The following is a 17643-nucleotide window of genomic DNA, read 5'->3' on the forward strand; positions in this document are numbered from 1 at the left end:
TGCAGTTTAAGCCCATTGCTTCTTGTTCTATCCTTAGAGGCTAAGGTAAACAAGTTTTCTCCCTCCTCCTTATGACACCCTTTTAGATACCTGAAAACTGCTATCATGTCCCCTCTCAGTCGTCTCTTTTCCAAACTAAACAAACCCAATTCTTTCAGCCTTCCTTCATAGGTCATGTTCTCAAGACCTTTAATCATTCTTGTTGCTCTTCTCTGGACCCTCTCCAATTTCTCCACATCTTTCTTGAAATGTGGTGCCCAGAACTGGACACAATACTCCAGTTGAGGCCTAACCAGCGCAGAGTAGAGCAGAAGAATGACTTCTCGTGTCTTGCTCACAACACACCTGTTAATACATCCCAGAATCATGTTTGCTTTTTTTGCAACAGCATCACACTGTTGACTCATATTTAGCTTGTAGTCCACTATAACCCCTAGATCCCTTTCTGCTGTACTGCTTCCTAGACAGTCTCCTCCCATTCTGTATGTGTGAAACTGATTTTTCCTTCCTAAGTGGAGCACTTTGCATTTGTCTTTGTTAAACTTCATCCTGTTTACCTGAGACCATTTCTCCAATTTGTCCAGATCATTTTGAATTATGACCCTGTCCTCCAAAGCAGTTGCAATCCCTCCCAGTTTGGTATCATCTGCAAACGTAATAAGCGTACTTTCTATGCCAATATCTAAGTCGTTAATGAAGATATTGAACAGAGCCAGTCCCAAAACAGACCCCTGCGGAACTCCACTTGTTATGCCTTTCCAGCAGGATTGGGAACCATTAATAACAACTCTCTGAGTACAGTTATCCAGCCAGTTATGCACCCACCTTATAGTAGCCCCATCTAAATTGTATTTGCCTAGTTTATCTATAAGAATATCATGCGAGACTGTATCAAATGCCTTACTAAAGTCTAGGTATACCACATCCACCGCTTCTCCCTTATCCACAAGACATGTTACAGTATCATTGTATCAACTGATTTTTAAAAGGGATCCTATGTCCCAGAGTATTTACTGCAATCATGGAAATTTTGGGTGCACAAGGAATTCGGACTTGGATCCACAATCTGTATACCATTTTTAGATCCTTTGGGATGAAAACCCATAAAATGTAGAATAGAGTTAAAACAGAAAAAAAATAATGCATTCTAACACTACATTGCTTCCAAGGGAAAAATAAACTGACTTTTATTCACAAGGAGAAATAAGCCTGATTCATGCAATTAAATAAAAAGTATTCCTTATTAAATTTTGCATGATAATTGAATTAGCATCATTATGATAGATCTAAAGGCTTAAAGTAAAATGCACAAGTCAAGAAGATCATTTATCACAGACATATTATAGCATCTAATTATCTTTAGGCTATAATGGACATGGTAGCTTGACAAAATGGGCAACGTTTTAGGATCAGATCTAAACAGTCATTGAGGTATTGATATGTTGTCCTATGTGAAGGGGATGTTCTTCCTGTTAGACATTGTAATGTTTTCTTTTAAAGTCTTAAAGTTTATGTAATAGGTTAGTTATGTTGTAGTTGTGGCAGATGTTTAAAATAAATGAGAATTTAATTACACTGTGAAAAGATTATATATTGTTTTTGTAATGAGTAAGCTAATTTTCCACAGTAAAAGTAGTAAGTTCTCAAGTCCGATCAGACATTTTAACATTTTAAAATTAATTAAATCCCACTGTAAGTACAAGATTTATTACCTAGTTAAAATGTGTTCTATAACCAACACTTTTTTTCAAGTTGCCAGGTCCTCCCTTCCACTGAAAAAGAGACAAAAACCTTTTGGAGACTGTCTGGCTAATCATGAGTAGTTTTACAATTTAAGGACTAGTTGATTTCCAGGACTAATCGAGGGGAAGGTCTATGAGAAGAAGAAATGGGTCTTGACTCCTGGAAGAAGCCAGTGGCTGAAAAGTAGTGAGTGTACTTGGTCTTTATAATCAAGAGGTGAACACTCAGCAGAAATTGCAGCCTGCTATATCCTTTTGTTGCCCTGCTTCAGGACTAAATTTTGGCTTTTGTTGCCAGAGAAGTTCTTGGAAAGAAGGCAGACTGAAGGCAGAATTGTAGGAGCTACTAGCAAGTTTCCTTAGCCATTCTTCACCTGCAGCACATACCCAGACAGGCAAAATATTCTGAGAGAACAGGGGTGTAGTGCACTTAGGAGAGCTCCTTTTAACTAGTCTGGAAAGAAACAGTGGCTCCCGTGGGTGTCAGCAGGTATGAATGGGAGTGGGGCAGAGCCCTGGCCACATTTCCAAGCCAGCTAGCTTCATCCCTTTGAGGCCACCACCACCTATCAGGTTTCCATGTTATCTATTTCCTCTTTAGCACCCAACCAAGAAAAAGGAGAATTTAGGCCTCAGTATTCACTGAAGTGCTAGTAATAATTTCTTGGTTGTTTAAACCTTCTGCTCCATTTCACTTTGTCAGACGTCTATGACAGACAGCTAGCTTTCTAACTGTATATATCACACTTACAGTAGATAAAACTATCTTCAAGTTTACTTGAAGGAGCAATCACACGAAGAAAGATCAATGTAGGGTGCTCTAATACTATTACAGTTGCTCCTAGTTATTATAATAAATAATAATTAACAATCAACAAGTATTAGTAATGGGATATAATTAACCAAAAGAGAATTTAGGCTGAATAACACAGCCACAAAGGAAATGCTATGTGTAGGAAATACAGACAGACTCTTATGGATTATTTAGCAAATTGTGAACTTCCTAACTATGGAGTCATGATTTTATATAAATCTTATTTTCAGTTGATTATGAATGTTTGGAATTCTCTCTGATGCAAATTCTTAATGGTGTTACTATTTTGCTTAAACTTGGTATTGGTATTTCCATGTTTATTAATCTTGTAAGAGCATACTTTTTCCATTTTCTCTGGTGGTTTGTGGGAAGGGGAAGAAATAGAACACACTTACTTATAATTTTAGGGTCATAGTTCTTCATTCTAACCAATTAATGATGGGCCAATACTTGCATTATTTGTATTTATCACTCCAGGGCCCAAGTCACAACACTCAGTCAGGCTTTGTTCACCTAAGAATATAGAAAATGGCCAGCTGCTAAATTTTAGTCAATTCAGATCCTTCTACATTCAGTTCATTTAATATTTATAGCATACATTTGAAACATTACATTTAAGGTATGTGAACACATCAAAAGAAAATAGACCCCTTTGATGATTTCTTCATATTTCACTGCTAAGGTTTTTTAGCTTTTTTTTTTTACATAAGCTATGGTGTGTATGTTTACTTACGATGTTTACCTCTCCAATTAAACATTCTTTTAGAAGTTTTTCTTTTCCCTTTTTCCTACAAATTCATATTCAGAACCTATTATTTTACCCTATTCCCATTTACAAATTTCCTGTTCTTTATTCATAGGTTGTTTAGGGGGTATTGTAATAGAGTCCCTCACCCCTGGAGTGCCCCTAGTGGCTCTGTGCAGCACTACCATTGCATTTCAGCCTCAGTTTCCACAAACAGGGAGTTTAATAAGTCCAATGAGGCTTGTATAGTGAACAGTACCCCCTCAGGGGTCTACTTTATTCAACCCCAAAGGCAGAACATCACGCAAAGCTCTCCTTCAGCTTCTCTCGTATATACCGGGCTATCTTCCAAACTATCCTTACTGTTTCCCTTCTTAAGGCAGGAATTTCCCACTGCTCTTCTCCGTGGAGGTGGGGCTGTGGTTCAGGTCAGCTTCAGGACTTTAGATAGCTTCTCACCCAGCTGTGCCCTTTTACCAATCAGTCCTTCCTCCCTCAGGCTATGAGAGTTCAGCAGGCTGGCCTTCCCCTACTGCTGACTTCTCCCAGGTAATTCAGGGCCTCTGCAAGAGCCTTCTTGCTCCCTGAAGTATATATAGGCAATTCTGCCCTTCTCCCAGCTCATTCCTTATTGGCTGGGTGAGAGGGAAGCCCTACCACACCTTCTCTTCAAGGCTCCAGGTTCCAGGCCCTTAAAGATACACTAACAGAATTTCTTTTAACTGCTGCTTCTTCCTGGGACTCTTTGCCTCTCTCCCCATATCTCCTTAGGCCTTGTGTGTAAGACCACCCCAAATTCCTAAAGGCCAGGTCACATGACAGGAGGACTGACCAGTAGGGAGTACTAGCCTTAAGGGGCAGACTACCCCATCACACTATGCTTTGAGTTTGCCATTGACTAATAAATGCAGGGGTGCTGATTTTGTCAATGATATTTTTTAGTTGCTAAAGTAACACGGGGATGAAAGGAAAACATTTGCTGATGTGGAAGAAATTGGAAGAGAGATCAAGAAAATCATAGAATCTCATTTCATGATACAGTTGTCTCAGGGGATATAAAGTTCTTCGGGGATAGTGTTTTAAAAGGGAGGGAATGTTAAAGCTTGATTAAAAACTTCCAGAAATTTCTAAATATGTACTGTAGCTGCTAAAAGAAACTAAAAAGCGCTTTTTTAGAAAGGCTTTAATGCTACAAAAGGACACATATCATACCAGTCCACACAAGCTGATCAGCATGTAGTGGAAGGCTAGAAAGGCACTAAAGCTCTCTGTCTTTTTTGATGAAAGTTGCCTTATAAGCAAAAAAAAAAAAAAGAAAAGTGAGAAAAACTGAAAGGGAATGTCAGCTTCCTGAAGATGTAGCTACTAATTAGCTCTATGAATGACAAGTTGAAGGCTCCATTCCCACAGAATATAATATAATAATAGCAGATAAAAATCATAGCAGGTGAAACTGCTTCCACTGTAGTTAAGGCTACACAAGCATTTCCACTGAACTCCATTTTCAGTTGGTTGTAATTTTCTGAAGCTTTTACCTTAGGTTGACATTTTCCCAGCTTCTCACCAAAAGTGATTTTTTTTTAATGTTTGAATATAAACCTTTAAGCTATTTTTTATTACAAGGAAAGTGAAAAGATTAAACTTTCCCCACTGTTAAAAATATTTCTTATTTTCAATGGACGTAGTGCCAAAACTATTGGATGTAAAAATCAGGCTTGCTAATATCCTTCATTGAGAAGAAGTGTTCCTGTAAAAGTATGGCATTGATTTGACAGAGTTATGATCCATTGGAAATCACATTGTGCAGGTGCAGTGCAATTTGAATAGTTGTCTTGCTAAACTCATAAAGTGTGCAGCTAAAGAAAGCCTCACTGTGCAGTGAAATGTTATTTATGACTGCAGTAATGATATAGGTCACCGGAGACCAGGTTTATGTGCTGTGCATCTTGAATGCTAAAAGCTGCACAGTTGGTAATGTTCATAAAAAGGGGTTCCATATAGGATAAATTAATGACTATAATAATGTATAGCACAATGGGCATAGTGAAGCTTGTATGTACAACCTTAACTTTGGCATTTCTTGACTTTTGAGTGCTTAACTGTATAATATTTAATTTTTCTTAGTCTAGGATTTTATTGCAGGGGCAGGGAAGATTACTGGAATTATTCCACTCAAGAAATACACTAGGACCACTGCTGAAAAATTCTTAACTAAATTACATTTTGTTTCACTGCAACATTTCCCTTTCTTTGAGCCGATCATTTGGAGCAACTGTACCTACAATCCAGGATCACACAGTGCTATAGCATATAGCCTGTAGTAATGACCTAGGGGACTAATTATATTACATTTTATTTACACAGGCTCCATTGAGTATGAAACTTTCCAGTGTCATCTACACAGGGTTTATACATAATGGCCGATTAATTGACAGGCATTTGCTTAACAGCCAAGATAGCTGTGAAAACTTCAGTAACTTTTTAAAAAGAATTGAGAAAAAGGAATGGATCTAGAATATGTTACCTTGGTCATCCACTGCAGAATCACATGGAAAAAGTAGGCAATCTTTTTTTGGAGCATTTGGCTAGCAGGGATAATAAACCCAGAGGACACACCAGGGTTTGTGTGTGCATATTTGCTGAATTAAATTCATACGTTAAAAATGACCTAATGAACCCTCCATAATCAGAGTAAGTACTAAATGAAGAAGCCCTGATCTGATTAACTGAAGAACATAGGTCCACCAAGATCCAAGGCCATTAGGTGGCTGCTTCTCTGTGTATTGAAGGTTGCAGATGATTCACTATCAAACATAATTACATCAATCAAAAAAAGCATAAAACAAAAACAGTTGAAAAGATGAAGATATAGTTTAAAAATAAATAACTTGGCTCTACACAAATTCATAAAGAAGTTGCTCTCTATAAATACATCAGAGGGATAAATACCAGGGAGGGAGAGGAGTTATTTAAGCTGAGCGCCAATGTGGACACAAGAACAAATGGATATAAACTGGCCATCAACAAGTTTATGCTCGAAATTAGACAAAGGTTTCTAACTATCAGAGGAGTGAAGTTCTGGAACAGCCTTCCAAGGGGAGCCGTGAGGGCAATAAACCTAACTCGCTTCAAGACTGAGCTTGATAAATTTATGGAAGGGATGGTATAACAGGACTGCCTACAATGGCATGTGGCCCATCAGCGTCTGCCAGTAGCAAAAAATCCCCAACTGCTGGAGATGGGACACTAGATGGGGAGGGCTCTGAGTTACTACAGATCATTCTTTCCCAGGTGTCTGGCTGGTGGGTCTTGCCCACATGCTCAGGATCTAACTGATAACCATATTTGGGTTCAGGAAGGAATTTTCCCTCAGTTCATATTGGCAAAGACCCTGGGGGGTTTTCACCTTCCTGTGTAGCATGGGTCACAGGTCATTTGCAGGTTTAAACTAGTGTAAATGGTGAATTCTCTATAACTTGAAATCTTTAAACCATGATTTGAGGACTTCAGTAACTTAGCCATAGATTAGGGTTCTATTACAGGAGTGGGTGGATGAGGTTATGTGGCCTGCAGTGTGCAAGTCAGATTAGATGATCATCATGGTCCCTTCTGACCTTAAAGTCTATGAGTCTATGGGTAACTCAACACTGAAATACATCCTCAGAAAGTCAGTCTTTAAGTCTTACTAAGATAGATTTTTTTTCTTCAACTTCTTACAGTACTTCTTTTATCTGCTGAAAGCAGCAGTTTTAGTCAATGCTGAGTGAAAAGCAGTGCTTCTTCTCTGATGCATATGAAAACTAAATCTTTTAGGAAACAAGTTGTGCTGAATGCTACAGAGAGATAATTTATCTATCACTTTGCAATTTGTTATGTAATTTTACCTCCTTTTGAGGAAAAAGTTTTGGTGTTGCAGCTGTATTAGTCAGCAACATACAAATTAGCCTTTTAATGAAGTATGTGACAATTTTTTTACAAAAATTACGACTTTTGTGAAAGGGAAGTGAAAACAATTCTTGCCAATCCTGAAGTTTTGTTCTGGCTACATTAAAGTCTTGTGGCACGAACATTTTTAAGCAGTTGAATAGCATAGCATATGCATTCAAGTTAGTTAGGCTTAAATCAGCAAGACATTGTGCAAACATAAATTTTAAAAAGCATTAAAATTATGATGAGTCTCTCAAACACCTGGCCCACAACTACAGAAAATCTTGTAATGAGTATGTTTTCTTTTCTGATTATAAATCACTTACACTGTAATATAATGAAAATAATTTCAATCAATCATAGTCCAGAAAAGCCAACCTTTAGCACTTCAGGAAAAACAGTTGACATTATGTTTCTCCAGTCATACGTCATTATGCTCAGATAAACACTATGCTCTACAATAATTACCTACTTTAAATTCTAATCTTTAGTCAGTTCCTGCCCTGCCCACAATTTCCTACACACACAAATGGATAAAATCTCTCTCCAATCCTGCCCTTTGTACCAGAACTGAAATTTCTGGACAATGTGAAAAATGGGCAGCAACTAGGATCTTGCTTTGTTTGCTCCAATCCCTTTTTCAAGTTTAATTTTGTTGTAAAATTATAGTCTTATTGAAGTCTAGGTGGGTGTATCATTGGCTTTGATGAGCCAAGATTTTGGCTTGTGAAGAGAAGTTAATATTACCTGTTACTGGACTACAATACATCACTTAGTTCAGGGCTATCCATCTCAACTCACACTAGAAGCATCTGGCTCATGAAAAGGCTTGACCATGATGCTAAAATCACTCTCTTGGAATGCAAGCTCTCCCATAATTCCTTGAAATTGCTAACAACCATTTTAGTTTTGTTCTGACTGAAAAATCAGCATTAACATTCACATTCCCTTGGGTAAGCTTACTGTGAAGTCATTTAAATAGCCAGCTTGAAACATGGACTTTTCATCAAGTGAACTGAAAGATGAACATTGGACCATCTAACCACATGCAAATTTCTCCCAGGGGGCAGGAGATACACACAGTCCTCTGTGGTGTGGTTCATAACACTGAAGGAGAAAAGGAATTAGATTTGTCTTGGGAAAATACTTGGTAAACATCATATTGCCATATAAGGAGTAGACATGATCTGGAACTAAAATCCCAAACCTGAATCCCCCCCAAAACTTTGGAGAAGTTTTTGATTCACATTCACAGCCAAACTTTGTGGTTCTGGCCCATTCATAAGTAATTTTCTGAGAAAACTGAAAATAGCAGAAAATTACTTACAGCATCTCTGAGTCTCTAACACAGAAAAGAAGTAATATATAGATATATAAACATATTCAGAGAGAGCTGTGTGTGTTTAAGAATTGTATTAGACATCATTTCAAGAGCCATGGAGTCCTCACCATTTAAAGGTTCTTCTGCACTTCTCAGAGGTACAGGAAAGCGTGCAACAAATCTTCTAGTTTTCTGCTACTTTGAGCCCTATACTGACATGTTTTACTACCTTCAGTAGCACAATGATGGGTACCCAGATACCATCGAGATGAGCATGGTATAATAAGATTAGATACAGAGAGAGGGTAAAAAAATTAGAGAAAATATCAGTATTATCATTACAACTGAGCAAATTACTTTTAATGAATCATTTATCTGATTAATTTAGTCTCTTTTTCTGCAATCATAATAACCATGAGCAGATTGCAAGTTTATAGTTTTTTTGTTATTAGGAAGTATTTTTGAGATTTTATTTTAACTCTGTGGGTTGATTGTGAAAAGTTATCTGAATAGTCAAAATTGATTATCACTTTTTGTTTTGTTTTATTTTGGGGGGAGAGTATATGAGGGGAGGGTTAAAAGAATTTTTTCTCCTTTCAGAAAATTTCAGTAGTTATAAGTATCAAGTGGTCAGATTTATTAAGAGTAAATGATGAGCAAGTTAGAACCTGATTCCAAGAAAATCTATCCTCTCATGGAAGATTACTTTTGAACATTAAAATGCATCTGTTTCCTTAAGTAGAGAAGGAACAAGAGCTAGCTAAGACATTTATAATCATGTGGTTATAAAGGAGAAATATAATAGTTTGATTTTGCAAAAAATATCACAAAGGATATTTTGGGAAAGGATTTACACCATCAAAGAGTCACAATATGCTTTCAGTTCCTCTTTGCTCCAAGGAGCTCCAGCCATTTATGTGACACAGATTCCTTACATCCAGCAGTGGCCAGCACAGCTGCGTGGAGGATGAAATCATCTGTCAAGTAAAGAGCGCCCTACTCAGGCTATTGACATCACAGGTTATAGCTTGGGGAAGAAGTGAACTGAGCATGCTCAGCAGGGTTGCTCCTCCTTCTCTCAAGCAGGTGGTTAGGTAATATCAGGAAGTAAATGAAACTGAGACATAAAGGACTCGTGCTCCAGAAGAAACAGAGGAAAACTTCAAATACAATATGCAAAGTATGCCAATGAAAAATATCAAAAGGAACAGGAGAACAAATTTTATATTCAAACTTCTAAGAGGATATAACAAACAATGCAGAGGAAAAGCATATAAACGAAAATCTATTAATAAATGTACTTAATATCCCCTTAAGTATATATTGAAATAATTAGTGTGTATTTGCATAAGGGTTATGCAGGGTAAGTAAGTATGATAAATTGGTTTCTTGAGGTGAGAAACAAGAAAGGATAACTATGGAACTAACTGCATGAAAAGAAACTGATCAATGGGAAAGAAAATAGTTAAAGAACAGGATATCAATTTTTTCTCATAAGATCAACATGCCCCATCCCTCTCTTACCAAAACTCCTCACACCACCTCTTCTGTAGGTTCTTTTCACATGTAAAAGCCATCTATTATAAGTATCATTATTTCTTGTAAGATATATGCAACACTGCTCAAATTTCCTCTTTTAGATATAAGTCACCCATATGGTGAATGTATTGCTAAAAGTCACCCATATGTTGAATGTATTGCTAAAATGAATAAACACTGTTCTTAAATAGTATGGTAATATGGAAAAAAGTAAAACATTGGCACTTTGTTCATAGACCATACAATCACTAGTTTCTATGTGCTAAACCCAAATATTATTACTATTATTACTGTATTGCACATGTCTTATTTTAAGCTTGGGCTGTCCCTTTCATCTGCATCCATTAAATGTAGTCTATCTGTAAACATATGAAGAAAGTTTTTCACATTTATAGCTGCAATCTGCTCTATCCCATAATAAAGTATGCAGGAACACTTATTAAAAATGAATTTCTAGATATATATTAAAAAGATATATATTAGACCTTACATTGTTTAATATATCATTTGTGACAGACCCAGACCAGTGGGGTACAGGAGTCTGGTAGAGGGCAAATATACTGGTCACTGGATGAGTAGTTTTCTGTTCCCTGCGTGACCAGAGCAGGAGCTGTACTAGAGTAATCAGGAACCTGCTAGAACCAGTTAAGTCAGGCAGAGTAATTAGGATACCTGGAGCCAATTAAGAAGAAGCTGCTAGAATCAATTAAGGCAGGCTAATCAGGGCACCTGGGTTTTAAAAAGGAGCTCACTTCAGTTTGTGGTGAGAGTGTGAGGAGCTGGGAGCAAGAGGCGCAAGGAGCGGAGAGTGAGAAGGTGTGCTGCTGGAGGACTGAGGAGCACAAGCGTTATCAGACACCAGGAGGAAGGTCCTGTGGTGAGACTAAGGAAGGTGTTTGGAGGAGGCCATGGGGAAGTAGCCCAGGGAGTTGTAGCTGTCATGCAGCTGTTACAGGAGGCACTATAGACAGCTGCAGTCCACAGGGCCCTGGGCTGGAACCTGGAGTAGCGGGCGGGCCTGGGTTCCCCCCAAACCTCCCAATTGACCTGGACTGTGGGTTCTTCCAGAGGGGAAGGTCTCTGGGCTGTTCCCCAACCCACATGGTGAATCTCTGAGGCAAGAAAATCCGCCAATAAGCACAGGACCCACCAAGATAGAGGAGGAACTCTGTCACACATTATAAAGATAAAGATAAAGTTTATGCCTTATTAACCATCTCTACACCCCAGCAGCTCCTTATTCATCCTACCAAGTGCACTGGAAATCATAAAATATTGATGGCAATATAGCAGGCTGGGAACTCCTAAATCCCATTACAAGGGGGTTTAACATTTTCAGATACAACATACTGCTGTAAATATGGAGGAAAAAAATGTATGCCAATAGTAGGGCTGTCGATTAATCGCAGTTAATTCACGCGATTAACTCAAAACAATTAATCATGATTAATTGCACCGTTAAACAATAGAATACCGATTGAAATTTATTATATATTTTTGGATGTTTTTCTACATTTTCAAATATATTGATTTCTATTACAACACAGAATACAAAGTGTACAGTGCTCACTTTATATTGTTGTTTTTATTACAAATATTTGCATTGTAAAAATGATGAAAAGAAATGGTATTTTTCAGTTCACCTCATACAAGTACTGTAGTGCAATCTTTTCATCATGAAAGTGTAACTTACAAATGTCAATTTTTTTTGTTACATAACTGCACTCAAAAACAAAACAATGTAAAACTTAAGCCTACAAGTCCAGTCACTCCTACTTCTTGTTTAGCCAATCGCTAAGACAAATAAGTTTGTTTACATTTACAGGAGATACTGCTGCCTGCTTCTTATTTACAATGTCATCTGAAAGTGAGGACAGGCATTTGCATGGCACTTTTGTAGCTGGCGTTGCAAGGTATTTACATGCCAGATATGCTAAACATTCGTATGTCCCTTGATGCTTCGGTCACCATTCCAGAGGACATGCTTCCATGCTGATGACGCTTGTTAAAAAAATTTGTTAATTAGATTTGTGACTGAACTCCTTGGGGAAGAACTGTATGTCTCTGGTTCTGTTTTACCCACTTTCTGCCATATATTTCATGTTATAGCAGTCTCAGATGATGACCCAGCACATGTTTGTTTTAAGAACACTTTCACAGTGGATTTAACAAAATGCAAAGAAGGTACCAATGTGAGATTTCTAAAAATAGCTACAGCATTCAACCCAAGGTTTAAGAATCTGAAGTGCCGTCCAAAATCTGAGATGGATGATGTGTGGAGCATGCTTTTAGAAGTCTTAAAAGAACAACACTCAGATGCAGAATCCAAACCACCAAAAAAGAAAATCAAGCTTCTGTTGATGGCATCTGACTCAGATGATGAAAATGAACATGCATTGGTCCACTCTGCTTTGGATCGTTATCGAGCAGAACCCATCATCAGCATGGATGCATGTCTTCTGGAATGATGGTTGAAACATGAAGAGACATATGAATCTTTAGTGCATCTGGCATGTAGATATCTCGCGATTCCAGCTACAACAGTGCTATGCGAACGCCTGTTCTCACTGTCAAGTGACATTGTAAACAAGAACCGGGTAGTATTATCTCCTGCAAATGTAAACAAACTTGTTTGTCTGAGCGACTGGCTTAACAAGAAGTAGGACTGAGTGGACTTGCAGGCTCTAAAGTTTTACATTGTTTTATTTTTGAAAGCAGGTTTTTTTGTACATAATTCTACATTTGTAAGTTCAACTTTCATGATAGAGTTTGTACTACAGTACTTGTATTAGATTAATTGAAAAATACTATTTCTTTTACAGTGCAGATACTTGTAATAAAAAATAAATAGAAAGTTAGCACTGTACACTTTGTATTCTGTGTTGTAATTGAAATCAATATATTTGAAAATGTAGAAAACATCCTCAAATATTTAAATAAATGGTATTCTATTATTGTTTAACTGCACAATTAATCGCGATTAATTTTTTTAGTCGTGTGATTAATCGTGATTTTTTTTTATCACTTGACAGCCCTAGTCGATAGGAAGTTCTGTCCTATAATTTCAAAACCAAGTCTTAGTCACTAAAAAAAAATTTGCCAAATGAAAAGATTGATGCCTATGTTTTTCCTTAATCAACAAGTGATCTACATTGCATTGTTTAAAAAATTTAACCTGATCATTCTGGATTAAAAGTAATGCAACTGACCACACTGCACATTAAGTGGGAGGCCTGTTGTCTGGCTTGCTTGAGGAAGGTGGGTACCTCTTTAAGTGGTAGAGCGACATGAAGAGATTTTGCAGCAGCCTCAGAGCAGGTCATTGTGGGGATGCTGACCCATCCCCCTATGAGGACAGTTATACAAGTACATGCGGGGCAGGAGAAACCCTCTTTTACCTGGACCACTTCATTCTTTAAAAAATTTAACCTGATCATCCTGAATTAGAAATAATGTAATTAAATGGTGGTGTAAAAAAGCTGAGTGGAAACAACATGCCCAGTCCTGAAGTCATAAGTAAGTCCTTACTCAGGTTAAACTCCTATTCAGATTGAATAAAGTCTGCAAGACTGGACCTAATATGTGAATTAGACAAGAACTCTGAGCTACTGAACATTGGAAAATCTAACTTTTTTTGACATTGCTTTAAATAAATGCAGCCAATTGCGTTCCTTGTAAAAGGACATCCAGTTATTTTTACTCAGTTTTTACTTTTAAATTCATCCTAAAATATAAAATTTTAAAAGAAGCAAGCATTATTAACAAAAAAAAAAAAATACTACCCTCTACCCCGATATAACGTGACCTGATATAACACGAATTCGGATATAACGCAGTAAAGCGGTCCCCCGGGGGGGGGGGGGGGCGGGGCTGTTCACTCCGGCGGATCAAAGCAAGTTCGATATAACGCGGTTTCACCTATAAGGCGGTAAGATTTTTTGGCTCCCGAGGACAGCGTTATATCGGGGTAGAGGTGTAATGTATTTGCTGTCTCCACATTCCTCACATCATTGAGTGCTTTTGCAGTAATAGCTATCCCCTGTTAATACACCAAGTCGGCTTAATCAATGCTGTATTGATTTAGAAACAGATCAGTACTGCATGAGGAGCTTTCCCCCCCACCCCAAATAAGTTAGATTATTAGAACTGGAAAGATCAGAAAGCCCCACAGCTCAATTCACCACTTTGTCCAGAGTGCCAAATATGCTATACAGTGAAGTGTCCAACTATGCAATAAAGTTATAATGTCATAATTCACAGTCATTATGAAAGCCCACGTAAAGTACACAGGAGAGTATCTCTTTGGAGTGGGGAGGAACCTGAGGCTGGTCGGAGGGACCAGTTTCCAGGATTTGATGGCAGCTTGCCAAAAATGCCTGTGCAAATCAAAATCTAGAGATATAATAATGTGTACTGCATGCATAAATGTTAAGCAATATCAAGGACACATTCGATTCACTCCCATACTATGATGCTCCATATTATATATATAAAAATATATATGAAAGCGTAAATATGCCAACAGCAATCCTAATAATACAGAGTGCAGTTCCCATGGAAGGTATGCTTCTCCCGTGGGGGTGCAGCCTTAGTCTCAAATTAGGCCTGTGCTCTGACCTCTGCAGGATGAAATATTGCCATTCCATGACACAGTTATAGCATTGCTGCCTGCAAGTCAGGGATGGGTAACGCTATGCTTGGCTGTCAGGCCTCCAGTACCTTTTGCTGTTCAGATGACTGAAGAAAGCTTGCTAATTCCCATTGCCTGATATGCTAAGGTAAAAGTCTGGAGCGACGCCTCTGGGCTGGGATCCTGGCTCTGTACTACATCTGTCTGGCTGGGAATGGAAGCTAAGAAAAACACACCTGCTCTTTCACCCACATCCATCCACTATTTCCTCCAGTGCAGAGAATGCATAGCTGGATGAGCAGCCACTTACTGAACACAGAGTTCTGCTTGCTCCACATAAACATACTTATTTGACCCAGAAATGCTGCACAGTGGTCCTATCTCAGAAAATGCATAGGCCTTGTTGCACATTTCAATAATGAATCAGACCGCTCCACAACTTTTCAACTTTCCAAAATGTATGATTTGCCTTATTTACATGGGATTCATGAAGCGCCATCCACTATACTTTTGCCCATTTTTAGGCAGTATCTTTTGCCAGAATCAGCATGGTGAAAATACTTCAGATGTAAAATCAAAAGGCTGACTTCCCATGAATTAGAAGTCAACTGAATTTTTGCTGCAGCAAGAGTTAAGACACAGCAAATGATATATATCAAATTAAAAATATATTTAAAAAATTAAACTAGATTTCCTGAAGGCAGATGGAAGGACCTTGTATCAGAAAAATCAGAAGTCAGGTTGCAATTGTACTCATATCTACTGAAATAAGCTCTTTATTACATTTTATCATCTCCTGCTCTTTTCTTGAACTCTTTAGAACTATAGAGATTGATCACTGCCCACAGGTTTTAATGAATTTGGTTGATTATCCTAATTTTGGCAACTGCACACAAACCAGGAATGGTCTTGGGTTTTTTGTTGTTGTTTTGTTTTGGGGTTTGTTTGTTTTTTGTTTTTTGCAAAAGATGATTTTAAAATTTCAGTTCAATAATTAACATTAATATACTTCACATTTACTTTACTAACAACATTATAATAATAAATGATAAAAGAAAGCATGGATTCTAACCACTTTGTCCTCCTTTGGGAAAGCATCCAAGGAAGCAGAGTAAAGACAAAAAAGAAACAGGAAGAGAAAAAGATTTTAGGCAGATTTCAAAGAAAGGCAATTCTAGTAAGTGTCTCTATAAAGCATTAAAAACGTAAGAATTAAAAAAAATATATAACATTTGTAAATAAAAATATTTATAGTACTACATGCCCAAAAATATATATATTCTAACATAGACCCATAGAAGCATGAAAGATTGTAGCAAAGAATGGAGAAGTCAAAGAAGAATGGAAATATTAACAATTAATATGTCAGTTTTGCCATGAGAAACACTTTCTAAATGTTTTAAGGGCACCTAATAGGGCCCTGTAGTTATGTATTTGTGTTTTCATCACAGGCTGCTTGTTTTCAAGAGTCCATAACTTAACACTTTCTCTCCTAGAAACGTGTCAAGTCAACATACTGGACAAGGTCTTAACCCAGTTATGACATCTGGGGGCTCTTTTTATTTTATTTATTTATTTTAAATAGGACAATTTGACCATTTTAAAGTTTTAAGTGAGTCAAAAATTGGAAGTTAATTGGTTTTAGAGCTATACTACAAAAACAACTATCAGATAAGATATAACACTGATGTCTCTTGACCCAGTTACAACATGGTTAAAATCTATAACGTGGCCAGGCCTTAGCCATGTTCCATAACTGGCCTAAAGCTCTAGCCATTTCCAAGGCTTTAGTCCAGTCATCTGCCCCAGTAATAACAACACTAGGTCATGTGCACAAAACAAATTGTAACTGTTTCATAACTGGGTAAGAGGGCAACTATGTAACCAGATTGATGAGTCTGTTGCTTTTCCAGCACGGATGGGTCCTATCAATCAAAAATAGGTTATTTTATATTGAATGCTTGAAGTCTCTGTTGTGGGCTGACTTTCTTTATTGTGCCTAGGTACTGCAATTTACTATACTTAATTGGTAACAGCCTTGCAAAACCATCATGAACATTTCCCAGACCAGGTACAAAAATATTCTAACTCACATTTACCCTGATAACAATGTTGATATTGATAAAAACCAATAATTTTTTACTCTCCTGTCCTTGCCTTGTATGACAATAGTACAGAATTTTGCAAAACTAATAGAAAGCACCACTGTTCTAAAGGTCTGGAGAAAGAATGATAATTACTGCAACGACTAAGCACAACAAGAAAAATTCAGGAAGTAGTTTAAACCTTAATTCTGAATGTCTTTGGTTTTAAGTCACCCCCTTTGGCTTTATTTTAAATACAGTAAACCAAATTTATGCGTGGTGCAACACTACTGAAGTCAATGTTATATCAGGAACAAATTTTGGACCAATGTTGACGTGTGACCAGAAATATTAGATAAGGAATAATTAAAACATGTTCAAGTTCTTCTGAATAAGCTGTGTTGTACATCTTGCACTGCCTAATATTACCTAAAATACCAAAGTAAACTAGTTTTTCCTATATAACTTGTTCTAATGATACCACCTGCAGGTGATAGGATGTGGTGCACACACATAGTTTTAAAACTCTGAACATATTCAGCAGGTCATGTATGCAGCTGCATTCTTCTTTCAAAAAGTGCATTTAACTCCAAGTAGGGTTATTGGGAGTTAAACGGGTATACTAAGAGTATAACATATTCAAGATATAACTCTGAAATAGGCTGTTTCTGCATTTTTAATTTTTTAAAACCTGAATTTCAAAAGATTCTTAATAAAATAAATTCTAGTTCAGAGAAGAGGAAAAGTGCACAACAATTGTTCAGTTGTAGAAGGGATTAGCTGTATTATGTATTTTGTTTCTTGTAAATTTTTGAATTGAGTTCATATAGAAAAAAGGGAG

The 17643-nt window shown here is 37.3% G+C and overlaps 1 protein-coding gene across 3 annotated transcripts in view; it reads right to left on the bottom strand.

The window, feature by feature from the left end:
- The window catches only part of RIMS1 (regulating synaptic membrane exocytosis 1), a 484827-nt gene that overhangs the window by 313002 nt on the left and 154182 nt on the right, over positions 1-17643 (bottom strand). For 2 of the 3 annotated variants that reach the window (XM_026654643.1, XM_026654646.1), the window contains one exon: positions 15791-15802. The exons of the other annotated variant lie outside the window; for it this stretch is intronic. In XM_026654643.1, the coding sequence (XP_026510428.1) occupies positions 15791-15802 (12 nt within the window). The remainder of the gene's footprint in view (positions 1-15790; positions 15803-17643) is intronic. 3 annotated transcript variants of the gene reach the window in all.

The sequence above is a fragment of the Terrapene carolina genome, unplaced genomic scaffold (genome assembly GCF_002925995.2).
Source record: "Terrapene carolina triunguis isolate 2854851 unplaced genomic scaffold, T_m_triunguis-2.0 Scaffold42, whole genome shotgun sequence".
In the NCBI taxonomy this organism is placed as follows: Eukaryota; Metazoa; Chordata; order Testudines; family Emydidae; genus Terrapene; species Terrapene triunguis.